Here is a 13,420-nt window from a genome sequence, read left to right as displayed (position 1 = left end):
ACAACACTTTGTACAAACTAGTTCTGAGAGTTCGGCCCTCACACACAACAGTACTGTATTGTAGTGGTACAACTCAATTCAGTGAATCACCAGTTTGAAGTTAACTCGTCGCTACTAAGAAGTAAGGAAGGACTTGGCACAAACGCAGCGATGGAACTCTGGTTTAACACACTCCAGGGTCCTAAACGTATGTTGTGTTGAGCTCCAACCTGACCTCTCTGGTCACTTCTTTCTCTTGGTTTAATAGTTTTCCTTGAACACTTTTCAATACTTCCTTACTGAAATATATTGTCTTTATTTGTGCCCACACACCGCAGCCACTCAGCAGCAGTCCACCGCCAACACAAGCCAGCCGGGGCTCCCGCTGTCAGCAGCAGCTCTCCTCACGTCTGTGTGCAGTGAGTGTTCTTAACTGCAGTTTCAACACAGAAATGTACGAGACAAAAGATGATGCCCAACTGCTACTGCTTGATTTGATTATCAATTATAATAATAAGGGAATAAAATATAATACATTACAACAATCTCGGAACATAAATAAATGCAACTTATCTTGCATTAAAAAACAACATGAAACAAAGAAAAACAGCGTTGTATTTTTATTTTGGAAATGACCAATAAGAGCCATAGAACAAAGGTATAAAAACAATATGGAACAACAGAGAAGTATGTAGTGACAATACAGAAAGGTGCACAATTTCAGAAAATTAGGAAAGAAATAAACTTAGATTTTTTAACAAGATAATTTGCTGAGAACAATGTAAGACATTTAGCAGCATTGTTGATCGCTTTCAGAAAGTAAATCAGTCAGTTGGTGGTTAAAAGATTTGATTTTAGCTTACTCACATACATCAAATAATCAAATATAAACAAGTGCACATCAGAATAAAGAAAAGGCCTCTTGGATGTAGCTCCGCACTGAGCGCACATATACACAACTGTACTTGTCCAAAATGTTAAACTTGAACTGCCATCTTTCCACACAACCAGCTGATTATTTGACCACCCTGGAGCGAAGACGCCTCTTCAGGACCTGATGGTCGCTCTCCTTCTCCTCCGGCCCTCTGCAGATTATCTACAAGAAAAGAACTAATCGTTAAAACATTGTGTGTTTGTTATTAGAGCCACAGACCCCAGCCAGTTGTCCAATCACGCCATCAAGAAATGAGTTTAGTGAATCAGCAAACATTAAAAAGTGCATCAACAATGTTTCGTCTTCTCAGTGACAGAAGTTTAAGGTTCGCACTGATCCGATGTCTACAGAAACACCGATTCCTTTCCTGTGAGTCAGTGAGTACTTCAGTACATTTGAAAGATAACGGGCTACTTTTACACAGGCAACATTTTGAATGCAGAACTTTTACTTGTAACAGAGTTCCTTTACACTGCGCACTGGTAAACGTCATCATAAACACATTGGTTGTTATTGATATTAAGGTGATGACATGGAACAGTAAACCGGGTAAAGAGAAAGGAGCAAAGCGGACACGACCGGAGTTGTTTGCCGTTAAAAGAGTGTAAACTATTTTTCAGCTCGTCATGAAACAGGGGCGGGACTAAATAGGCTTTGACGGCTGCTACAGTCCGGAAAAAAAAAGCTTCAGTGCCAATCTGGAGATGGGCATTAATGTTGTCTCGTCGGCCATCCCTGATATTGCTACACTGTGCACATCAAATGGGCAGGAAGCGAGCTAGTAACTTTAGCAGCAGCAGCTATCAGCTGTTATTATAACAGCTGTTCCATTCAGTTACATTACGGTGCATTCAGGCCTCATTCAGTAGAAACAAGTATGCAAGAAAGTGAATTACTGCTATCGTGATGTGTTCAAATGTAATCTTGTGAAATGTAGTTTTGATGAAAAACTTGAATAGAGTACATGTTATCACAGCAATATAAAACAGATATTAGGAGGTAATTATGACCAGTTTAATGTCCTACCTCTAAGCAGCTTATTGTACATAATTAGAACTGCCAATGCCAAGATTATTTATGAATATATATATATATATTTACATCCTACAAAGAGTTTTGAGTTACCCAGCTGAACTGGGCGTGTTGGCGTGATGAGCTTATGTTTCATGACACTTACTGGGTGTGAGGGCATGTCCATGGGGGAGGAGATTTCAGGCCTGAAGAGCTTCTTTTTGGTCTTCTTTGCTCTCAGACTGAGGGAGGAAGAGCAGGCTGCTGAGTCAGCATCACCCAGACCGCTCACCAGACTCATCATCTTCTTGGCTGCAGAGACGGAGACGATTAAAGACAAGAGGAACTTGATCAATATTTCATATTTATTACATAATTTCATGTCGGTTAACCATTTAATGTTGTTAACCATTAAAAGTTATTTTATCCTTCAATTTAACGTTCAGGTGGAGCAATCCGAGGAGGAGGCTGAAGGGTATAGGAAGGAAAGGACAGGAGACAGAAAGAGGGGACAGCGAGGTGGGATGGGATCAGCAGTGAAAGGGACGGACAGAGAGAACAATGGAGGAAGAGAAGGAGTGAGTGATGGAGGGAAAGGGAAAAGATTGACGTGTTGGTGGAAGTAAATAACGGAGATAAAAGACGATGAGGGACAGGGGGGAGAAACAGCAAGCAGAGAGAGTATCAGATGGCGACAGCAACCTTGAGTCGGACCCCCAGGGCAACAATTAATTGACCGAGTGAAACCGTCCCCGAGGGTAGAACTCAAGAGATGACTCTGGTTGATTCGTGTGTTCCCCGTCTTAACTTCCCCCTTTAAGCCATAATTAGTGTCCCAAACTCGGCTGCCCTTGCCCGGTTACTTTTTCCAACCCGTTGTTATCCTTCAACAAATTACTCCGACAAAACTTGTCCTTGTGTGTCCTACGTTGTGTTCCTGTGACATTCTAAAAACCCAGCTGAGATTACCTCCTGGACGCCATCAGTGATCGACTGAAGGCCAGCTAGACATATGCGTAATCGGCACTTATGGAAAGCTCTGCAACAATGTTCATTAGTCTCTCAACATTTTCTGATTTTCATATCCAGTCTGTGGCACTGAAGCCACGAAAGACATAAATCTTTAAAAAAAAACACAAATATATAGTTTCATTTTGTAAAGTTTTTTAAATGATTCAAAACTTGAGGACATAGTGAATTTGTTGGAGACTATTTTCAGTGGCAGTGACATGTGGTCCTCTATTGAGTATTTGTGGCAGCATCACAATGTGTGCGGGATTGAGTGAAAATAAACAACATTGTTTGTGTTCATGGTAATTAAGCAACATGTCACCCAGTGCAATGGACCCGAAGAAGCAAGTAATCAGCACTATTTTTAAATACTATAAGAAAAGTACTGTTGATGTTTTTAATATCATGATCACACTTATGTTGGAGAGCCTTTTCTGATTTTACTGAAGGTGTCTTCAATTTGATTTAAATGTATTTTGGTTTGAAATATGAACATGTATGTTGCTTTATCATATTTAAACGCCTCTTTATGCCTGAAATATATGTATCTGCTACTGCTACCCTTTACTCTCACAGCCAGATAAACGTTAGATACCTCACGCCGACACACTGACCTTTAGTGCCCAGCAGCGTGGGGGAGCTCTGCAGGAAGTCTCCGATCTTCTGCAGCGCTCCTTCCTTCCTGCTGCGGAGGTTGCTCTGGGAGTCATGGTGAGCCGCTGGAGAGGAGATCTGATCACAGACGACAGTAAACTGTGGTTAGTCCCTCCCGCATGTGGCCTCCAGTACAACCATACTGACAACATGACTGGTGGGGAGGTCTAGTTTCACTAAACCACAGATCATGAAAAGAAAACATTAAAGAAAAGGGGTCCCTTGGGAAAAGTAGGTTTAGCTACATCGAGGTGATGACCCCGAGTTAGTTGTCTTAGTACGTGTATAGGATGCATCACAGGACGCTTTGCATGGTTTTGCACGTGTCTGTGTGTTACTGTCTGGTTGTCACCTCCTCTTGGTGTGGGGTTAGCTTTGGCGTCATTTTGGTCCGTGTGTTCCTTCTGTTCTCTGCCTCTATCTCTTCCTATCAACACATACAGGACACACAAAATGAAGAGACACAAACAAACTGCTCGTCAGCCTCTTGCTAAATCTTCTGGTACCGATGACTCAGAGAGGTTAGAATGAGGCCAAGAGCTAAAAAACAACAAGCATAAAATGTTTCACAATGACAGAACTGTTTGAACGAGATGGTCATCAATACAAGGTAGACATCAGAAGAAAAGTGCTCAGACACTTTGTGCGCCGGCGTCGCTCAATTCCACTTTTACCATTTTGTGAGCTGGAATGATTGGAAAACAAGCCCCAATTGACCTGCCACAAGCTCAACCGCTACCATTCCAGATATAGCATGTGGATGTCTCAGAGAATTATTTTTTTTCACTTTGGAACAACATTCTGACGGTAGTGACGCGCACTATTGTCAACCATGTGTAGGAAACCTTTTATTAACAGCGTGATGCTTTCTGTTGTTCCCAGTCAACACAATGTTGGAGGGAAGTCTTTGACTATCAGGGAAAGTCAATTCTCCTTTTTTTTAGTTGAGACATACCGAGGATAACCACCTCGCCATCAGATCTTTGATATCAGGTGAAATATCTGACTTGATCCGAGTTGAATGACATCATGGCATATGAGTTAATGAATGATGAGGAGAATGATTCTAAAATCCTAAATTTGGACCCTTTTCACTTTGAAACCTTTATTTATTTTTTTACAAGAAACCTTCACTTCACATGTTTTCACACCCAGGGGTGCACAGCCTCCCAACAGAGGGACCTAGGTTATTCTTTCGAAATGTAAACTTTCTTCCTGTCACACACACACTGCAGCTCCATTATGTACTTTCTACACTTTTTTTTTTAATCTCTACTTCTGTTACAAGGTTTGGAATGGGACCTCCTCTCTACATCTTACGCAGAGTCAGCAGTGGCCCATGACCACAGGGGAACTAAGTGTTCAAAAACCATATCCAACAATAAGAAAACATTCACTTAATAATAAAAAACCAACAGTGCTTTCTTGGTATTTTCCTCAGCAGTCAGTTCAATACATCCCTGGACAGACTGCTGACTCACACCTAGCCGTTGGGGACGAGGCCGACCCGAGAGGGTGGCTAACCGGCCGGGCGGTGGAGTGGGCGCGGTGAACGGCGTAAACATGCTCCACTTTGAGGAGCAGAAACGGGGTCAAAACATGTGAAGTAATCAGTGATTCAGTGGACGGTTTTAAAAATAATCCGAGGGAAGGAAGACCGGAACAGAGAGAGAGAGGGAGAGAGGGAGGTACGGAAGTAGAGATCGGTAGAGATAAAAAAAATTTAAAAAAATCTGAAGAAAGTACTTAATGGAGCTGGAGTGTGTGTGTGTGTGAGGAAGACAGAAGTGGAAAGATAAAGATGAGTAGTGGAGTGATAAGTGATAGTGATAAACCGTAATTGGAGTGTGGAGAAAGTAAACAAGATGAAATGTGTGTCTGCGTGCGTGAGAGATGATAGAGGGAGCGTGTGGAGACAGTAAATGAGACGTGAGATAATATGAATCAAGACTCCAGACACAGTAAGCTGCAGTAAGATAGTGAGAGGCCGAGCTGTGCTGCAAGTATATAGTTTCTTTATAGATTTTGACTCCAATTATGTAGTGTTGAACAAATATAATAGTTTGTTAAAAAATAATAATATATATATATACATACATACACTTTGTATAGTCATAGCAATAACATTTTAGTCTCACTGGTATTAATCTTTCTAGCCAGAGTCACTAGTTTTAAAAATGATCCAGCCACTAAAGCGTCACGATATCCATTACATCATTGAGCCGTCTGCACTGCAATTTCTTGTTACTTGTTGGCAGACACATACACAATGCATATGTATTTGCAATAAGCTTAATATGTGCCAATATATTAGGTTAAAAGGAGCTGCAAAAATGTCAAATAACACCCAGCCAAATACACTTGTTGCCCAACGTGCTGACACGGCTAGTCCTCCAAATATAGATGGAATTCTTTACGAAGAAATTGAAATGACTAAGAGCAGAAGACAGTCACAATCATCATAATGGAATAACTGATGGCTGACTCATCTAAATACACTGGCATTTTGAGGACTAGACTACAGGCGGTGAGAATAAAAAAGGTAAAAAAGACTGCATGCTGTGCTGCAGGAAGAGACCAGATATAGAGTTGTATAGCAAGAGTATATCAGTGTGTCTGGTAGGTCGACTCCACGGACAAAAATTCAGATAAAGATTTTCTGGGACGGCAGCGATGTCTCCTCTAAAGAAGAGACGCAACATGATCTGCTGAAGAGACAGACGTGGCCGGCTGGGAGAGATGGAGGCTGGAGGGATGACGGACAGAGGTTAAAGGACAGAGAGAGAGAAAAGGATTGTGCGCAAAGAGTAAAAGCCACTTGTGTGTCTTCACATTGCGCCAGTTTACATGTTCCAGCCTGCCAACAGTCCATTATCTCAGCGAGGGGTTGAACGGTGCAGGAGTCTAAATGGCTGCTTGGTCACTGTCTACAGATGTCAAACCCATCAGATGGGAACCTACTTTAGCATGAAACTCGACAGCCGGCGGTTACACGGATGAAATCAGAGCACTCCATTTAAGAGGCACCAATTCGCTAAATCAACATTGTTCCATTGATTTTGACAGTGTAATTACTTCAGGAAAAAAAATACAAGATTGGAAGCATGTACTTTGCATTTAAAAAAAAATATGTATAAAAGCAGAAAGAGGAACACTGCTCATGTGACATGCATTTAAAAAGTAATCCCAATTATGAAATTATAATTAATATTGAATAGAAGAAAGATTACATGAATGTTGATTTAAGAAAAAACATGACAGGTATACAGGGTCATAACTCTGGAAAACACTAACCAAAGAACGCAGATGAAAATTAGCCTGCATGGCTCAATCTGGCACATTTACATGGCTCCCCCGGGGAAACGCAGTCGTACTAACCGGACTAAAAGATTCCATTAGCAGCTCCACACTCGGCTGGGAGCAGCGGGGCCTGTGGTCATACAAGCCACCCTGTAATAATAATTGTATGGTTTGACCCTGATTTATCTGCTCAAGGGTCCTTGAACAAGGAACTGAATCCCAAAGATTTCCAGGAGCGCTGCCCTGTGGCTCAACCTCAACTCTGACCTCCCAGTAGGAGGGACGAACAACAGGCTACAGCTAGATTTGCACTCCGCCCAAAATACCAAGAGTCACCGGCTACAACGGTACAAAGCAGACCTGAGTTCTGCTCATTTTCACACAGAGTGCCGCTCTTTGTGGCTACGTTATCATGCAGGCCAACAATGAAATGACCATGTGATCAAGGCAGAAACACAAGCACGGTGCAGCACATGTAAAAGCTAGAATATGATTAAAACTTAATGTGTGATTAACCTGATAGTTACAATGAGCATGATCACAGTGAGATGTGTAGAATACTTCTAACAGAGTTGCATGAACGGAATTTGAACCTGTAAACACTTACTCAACTATGAACTTTCAGTTAACACATTTTTCAACACACAGCAATTTAGCTGCTGAACAAATGCTGAGAAAGTTCTGCCACCTTCTACCAAAAACGATCCCCCCCCCCCCCCCCCCCATCTTATAGGAGAAAAATAAGATTGGACAGCGGGCCTATAGTGCAGCACAAGGTTGTAGCACATTAGCATCATGGGAGAAATGTGTTTTTGAAGGAAAATACTGGAGGGCATCGGTGACATTGCAGAATCATTTTGACAGCGGCATCTTGAGGCATTAGTCACTTTGCTCGGTAGCATGGAAACAGGTAAATTAACAGAACGCTCCAACAAGCAAGCCATGTAAACATCCTCATTGGTGCCATGCCTTACTCTGGATATTGGCTTGTCATAAGATTATATACAAGTAAATGTAGTCTCTCTCTCTCTCTCTCGAAGCGAGAGCAAGACAGTTATGTCATCTGTTTTCAAATAATTTCAGATGCCGGGGATGTTGGATGAACACATGCCGATCATATCCCCACTGTTATTCACGCCTGCATCTACTGTTGGCAAGAATCCAACGCACAAGCTGGAGGTGAAAAACAGTGTTAAAGGACAGCTACTCTGTCTCTGGAGCAAAGGTTCCCCCAGTACTCGGTTGGATGGAGATCAGGCCAGCAGCCTTCTGGTCAGAAGCACTTGTTGCTGCCGCTATAAAGGAAGTTGCTGAATAAATTTATTTACCAAATGATGGAACATATCCATGACGAGTTCGCAATTAGGCAGCACATTTTCTGACCCGGAAGTGAAAACTAACATAAAAAAAGATGATGAAGAATGTGATGACCGATGAGGAATGATTGACTGATTATGAGTACGGAGGAATGAGAACATGATGCTGTTTTGTAAAGTACCTCAGTTTTCGGTCGTCGTTTACTCCTCCTGAAAATGTGAAGCTTCAGAAAAGAAAACGTGGTTAAAATCAAGCAGTGCATTAAAAATACTAATTTGCAAAACCATTTCCTGAAAACCGACATGGTTTCATGTCATTTTGGAGGGAATCATTCAATTATAGAGCAGTTTATATAGTCCAGGTCCTGATGGGATCGGATATAAAGTGCCGCTGATGCACCGTGGGATGCGGAGTCTCTTTATCAAGCTCTGTTGGACCGTAAAGTGGCCCACTACCCCCTGCTGCATGCGTGTTTAATATTCAAAACCATTAGGCTCTGTGTGTTTGAAGATGCAGATCACTCGTACACTCGTATCATACTTGTTCACATTCAGCGGTCACAAGCTTGCCTTCTGTGACAGAGCCACTAAACACAGCTATTCAAGCGTCATCAGGAACAAAACCAAAACTGGACGTCAGCGAAGCATCGTTTTAGATTTCAGTGCTGGTGTGGTTTCTAGGACCATTAAGGTTTGTATCGTTTGAGGCCGCAAGATGTTTTCAGTTGTGCTCCATTCATGTTGAAAAGAGTATTCTGTACTGAAAAGGATGATTAGGTCATATTCTGCTTCGGAGAGTTACGGTCATCATAATATTCTTGTCCGCCTTTAGTGCGAGAGGTAAAGGGTGAGCCTAAAAACTAAAATGAATGTCTTAATTAAGCATCGTCTGTTTGGCCGGTACTTGTTACCATTTCGGCCTCACACATGTCAATTCTAATGCAAGCAGTCACCGAACTGTTCACAGCAGAAACAAAGCTCTCCGCACCGTCAAAATAACGCTTCACAAATGAAAAAATATGTGGAAGAACTATCGCAAACAGCAGTGATACTATCTTATTTTTAAATACTGGTGAATGGGCACATTTTTTGCTGGAGATTGCGAGGCAGCAGTGGTAGTTCCTTTGTATTCCCAACTTTACTGAGAACATACTTAACCGTGACCCTTAAACCTCCTCTACTGATTAAGTGGAAGGAGTGACGGGACATGGTGGAATCCAGGTACTTCAGTTGTACAATGTTTCCCCAATTCATCTTCACAGTAACCTGCTTAAGGTTGAACAGAGCTCTCCGACAAATTCCCTTTATTCCTGCAGAAGCACAGTCGTCATCAGTAGGATCTCAGATGAGAAGACGTCCCTGAAAGATCGTGTTCTAGATTGATGTCTGATGTCCAGCTGCCCAGCCCATACGGTCTCATATTCAAAGAATGATCTATTATGAACGACTGATGCAACAGCAAACAAAACCAAAAAGCTTCGTCAAAAAATACCGAACAAAAAACTATTTAAGCTCCAGAGCAACAAAAAGTTTATTTAACGGGACATACTTAAAAAGAAAACAAATGATTCAATGCAGTACATTCTCATGACTTTCCCCTACATTTGCGTTGATGCATCCACAACTACAGCCAATCAGAAACTCCCCCACAAACTCACCCACTCCATCCAATTAATGAAGAGCCAAACTGAACGAGATGGATGGCTTGTGGTTTATAGTTGACTGACCGGAGATATTGCAGATCTGCAATGCCTGCGAATAGCGCCGAGGACTTCACTGTTTGTCTGCATTCTCCGACTCCCACTCTCTCCCTGACCTGTGCGAGGCTCTATCAAGTGTCCCATTAATCAATGGGGAACCTGCTCTGTGCCCGTGTTCCTGCTGACTCTCGGCTGGATCAAGGATAGGCCAAGATCCTGCTGGCTGACAAGTCCACAGAGAGGGAGAGAGAGACTGGAATATGTTTTTCAGATCTAAAATGGCTTCTGGCCCACATACTGCACGTCTCTTACCTTGGAATAACATGGGCTTTGAGTATAGCTTAACACAATAAACATACGATGTTCGCTGTACAAATTCTCAGTATCCAAAGACGCCAATGAAAATATGTAGTTATTGTGGTTTCAATCCATATCCTTTTGGTAGTTTTTACACTCAGGAGAAGATCCATATTTCAGGAAACTCATGATCTTCAAACAACATTAACTCAATATGACAGTAGTAGCATTAAGCTGATTCTTTCACAGTTGCCTTAAGTTAGAGGGCCGAAGGACAAATGCAGACACACAGCCCTACATAGCCCAGGTATGTGTTAACCTGCTAACATTTTACTATTTCCACATTCAGCAGCCAGAAAGTCACATTATCATTCCTTTAGAGCAGCAGCTCCCAAACCTTTTAGGCCACGCACCCCCAATCCCCCACACCTAAAAAAAAAGAAGACGCAACAGAGCCTATTTATAGCCGCATAGAAATCGGTCTGGGATCAGTTTAATACAATGTGTGAGTTACAATTGGTCTTACAGAACATCCATAGTATCGACCAGTTCACAGGATGTTACTGCATTTCCAAATGGCACAGGTGGGACTGGCTTGTTGATCTTGCACTAGTCACACATTGCCTACCAGTATACAAACTGCATTGGTTGAGTGTTGAATGATCAATGTCCACATTAAGCCATGTCCTGGTGTAACCGCAACAACACCCTTTACAACTGCTGTTGCATTCTCAAAGGTAACTGTTGAGACAATCCTGCACTGCCGGTGCTGGATTGATAGTAGCAGAGGGAAAGGTTTCACAGGGACATTTTCTCCACAGAACGTGTGAAAAATGAACTACCATCTCCGAAAATAACTCAAAAAGCCCATCTCTGAGTCTCATGTTGTGCAGTTGTTCTCTAGTTATGTAGGGAAGATGTATTTTTAGGAAACCTAGAGGGTAACATTGTCTACAAATGCAGGATCTTACAGTGGGATGATTTCACGTGCACCATCTTTTGTACTTGGACACAGAGAGAGGGAACTGTATCCACGAAGGGCAAAAGACATGAGAATGTTCAATCGATTCGAAATTGCTAATGAATAAATTTCAATGACCTCTAACTTTGGATATGAAATAAAGTGTAAACACCTAGCGAAGGTGTGGGCAAGCTGCTTGTGTTTGATTGGCTCTTACCTTCTCCATCTCGCCGCTCTTCCTCTTGCGTGCCGAGCGCGTGATTTTGACGGTGACGGCGTTCTGCTCTCCCTGGCGCCGTAAAGCCATGCGGTTTGGCTGCAGAGGGCTGAAGGAGATCTCCAGCTCCGGCCGGGGGAAGCGGCTCATCCTGCCGTTCTCTGTGGAAATCTCAGAGGAGTCTAGCACTGACGGACAGCCAGCTGAGCTCTGTGGGGCCACACGTGATTTTAGATTAAACGGTCATTTCCTGGTCACGCAAGAGAAAAGATGTGTCTAGGTCTGAGAATACAGGATTGTCTGTGCGCTATGACAAGGTGTGGAGGTGAGCCACCACAAAAGCCAAAGTACCCACACGCACGACTGCATCCGAAAAGGTTCGGGCTGCCGTATGTTGACTGCCCACTCATCACTGGCAACCTCTAAAATACTCATGTACCCGTGTGTCTTATGAATGTAAAATAAAAAAAACTGATGCCTACAGAAAAAATACAAAACATACAGATACCTCTGAGCTGCAAAAGAATAAGGGAATTGGAAATCATATTCTGCTGTAAATGATTCAGCGTATTCTTTTTTTTGTCCCGAGTTAATATCTGGCCAGCTGCTGGCTCACTGGAGTATCTCCAAACAAGTCATCTGTAGACTGATAAAATGTGCAGACCAAAGTGTGAGACAACCGTATGTCAACTATATGAAGCATGACTTTAAATAGGATGTTTGGTTTGGTAATGTTGAAGAAATAAATTACAATAAAGACGATTGTTTCCTGAATATTCAGTAAAATATGTGATCTGCATTTATGCTTTTCTAGTCGCCAATCTTTGAAAATATGACATTGTAAAAAATCAATCTGTGTTTAAATTGACAGGAGGAGCTGTGCCGATGGCAGCATGAACGTTATATTTGCTCCCTTTGGTCTTTTGTGCTGATCCGATCCGTGACTTCCATATTCATATCATCTCATGGGCGTACCTGACTGCTGACTGACGCTCTGGCATCCCTCCTTCCTCCCGATTTCCTGTTAATGGTTTCACACTGGGGTTTCCCAACCAACGTGGCAGGGCTCACATTGCTTTTGATCTGTCACAGGCAGAATAACAAATAAAAAATCACATGAATCATGATTCCAAGAATAACATCCACAATGTGTTAATACATTCAATGCATTAATGAATGCTCTTCTACCTACATCTATATGCCAGGTGTCAAAGCTATACAAAAACATAGAACACAATCCGATGTATCTTAAAGTTCATCCTCTGTTTCTGGAGCTGAAGGTGTCTCACGTACAGATCCTCTTAAATCCACCAGACAGTCTGTCAAACAAGTTTAATACTAGCAATTTCAACACACAGTGAGAGATGACAAATCCTTGCTGTACCATGATTAACCATGATGCCGGAGTGGTTTGAGAAGCTTGCTCAGTTTTGATCAATTCCTATATAATCTTAGTTGTGCTTCATGTCAAAGATAAAATGCAAGATCATTCTGATAAGCTAGAATTGAACATCTCTCTTCGGACTCCTTTAAACTTGCAACATTTTGATCCACCCTGAAAACACAGCAAGAGGCATAAAGTCAAGAGGACCACCTTTCAAGCAAGCCTCGGTGCTTAAATGATGTTTGTATTCCTGTAAGACTGACCTGCGTGGCTGCATCCTCCTGTTCGGCATTTAAGGCCTTGAGCTGTTCCTTCAGTCGTGAGATGTCTGCCTCCCTTTCAGACAGAGCAGCCTGCAGCTCTGCCACACAGACGGCATTACCACCACCACTCTGTAACGGGAAGACACCGTGGACGTTTTCTGTTCAGTCCTCTAATGTTCTGCTTTTCAACCAACATGTTATCCAGAGCTTTCAACAATTAATGTGATAGATTAAAGCACCTATAATGGAAACTTTACAAGCAAACAATAATGAGTCATTTCAAAGGATTCTTTTGGACTAGACACTACATAACTTAAATATCAGTTCGAATCTACTAAACTAAAAGTAATTTTCATCTAAAAATTTCAACAGAATTAAAAAATGGCAGATTTA

The 13,420-nt window shown here is 42.1% G+C and overlaps 1 protein-coding gene across 1 annotated transcript in view; it reads right to left on the bottom strand.

Moving 5' to 3' along the window:
• Positions 1–601: 601 nt before the first annotated feature.
• The window catches only part of LOC306785376 (kinesin-like protein KIF20B), a gene marked incomplete at its 5' end in the record, with an annotated part of 29,543 nt that continues 16,724 nt past the window's right edge, over positions 602–13,420 (bottom strand). Inside the window, 8 exons of the mRNA XM_079279732.1 lie at positions 602–1,075; positions 2,091–2,236; positions 3,550–3,667; positions 3,942–4,016; positions 8,388–8,429; positions 11,381–11,590; positions 12,356–12,463; positions 13,028–13,156. Coding sequence (XP_079135858.1) covers positions 995–1,075; positions 2,091–2,236; positions 3,550–3,667; positions 3,942–4,016; positions 8,388–8,429; positions 11,381–11,590; positions 12,356–12,463; positions 13,028–13,156 — 909 coding nt within the window. The 3' untranslated portion in view covers positions 602–994. The remainder of the gene's footprint in view (positions 1,076–2,090; positions 2,237–3,549; positions 3,668–3,941; positions 4,017–8,387; positions 8,430–11,380; positions 11,591–12,355; positions 12,464–13,027; positions 13,157–13,420) is intronic.

This window comes from Melanostigma gelatinosum (genome assembly GCF_949748355.1).
Source record: "Melanostigma gelatinosum genome assembly, chromosome: 12".
NCBI lineage: Eukaryota > Metazoa > Chordata > Actinopteri > Perciformes > Zoarcidae > Melanostigma > Melanostigma gelatinosum.
This window is presented reverse-complemented; position numbering and strand designations above follow the sequence as displayed.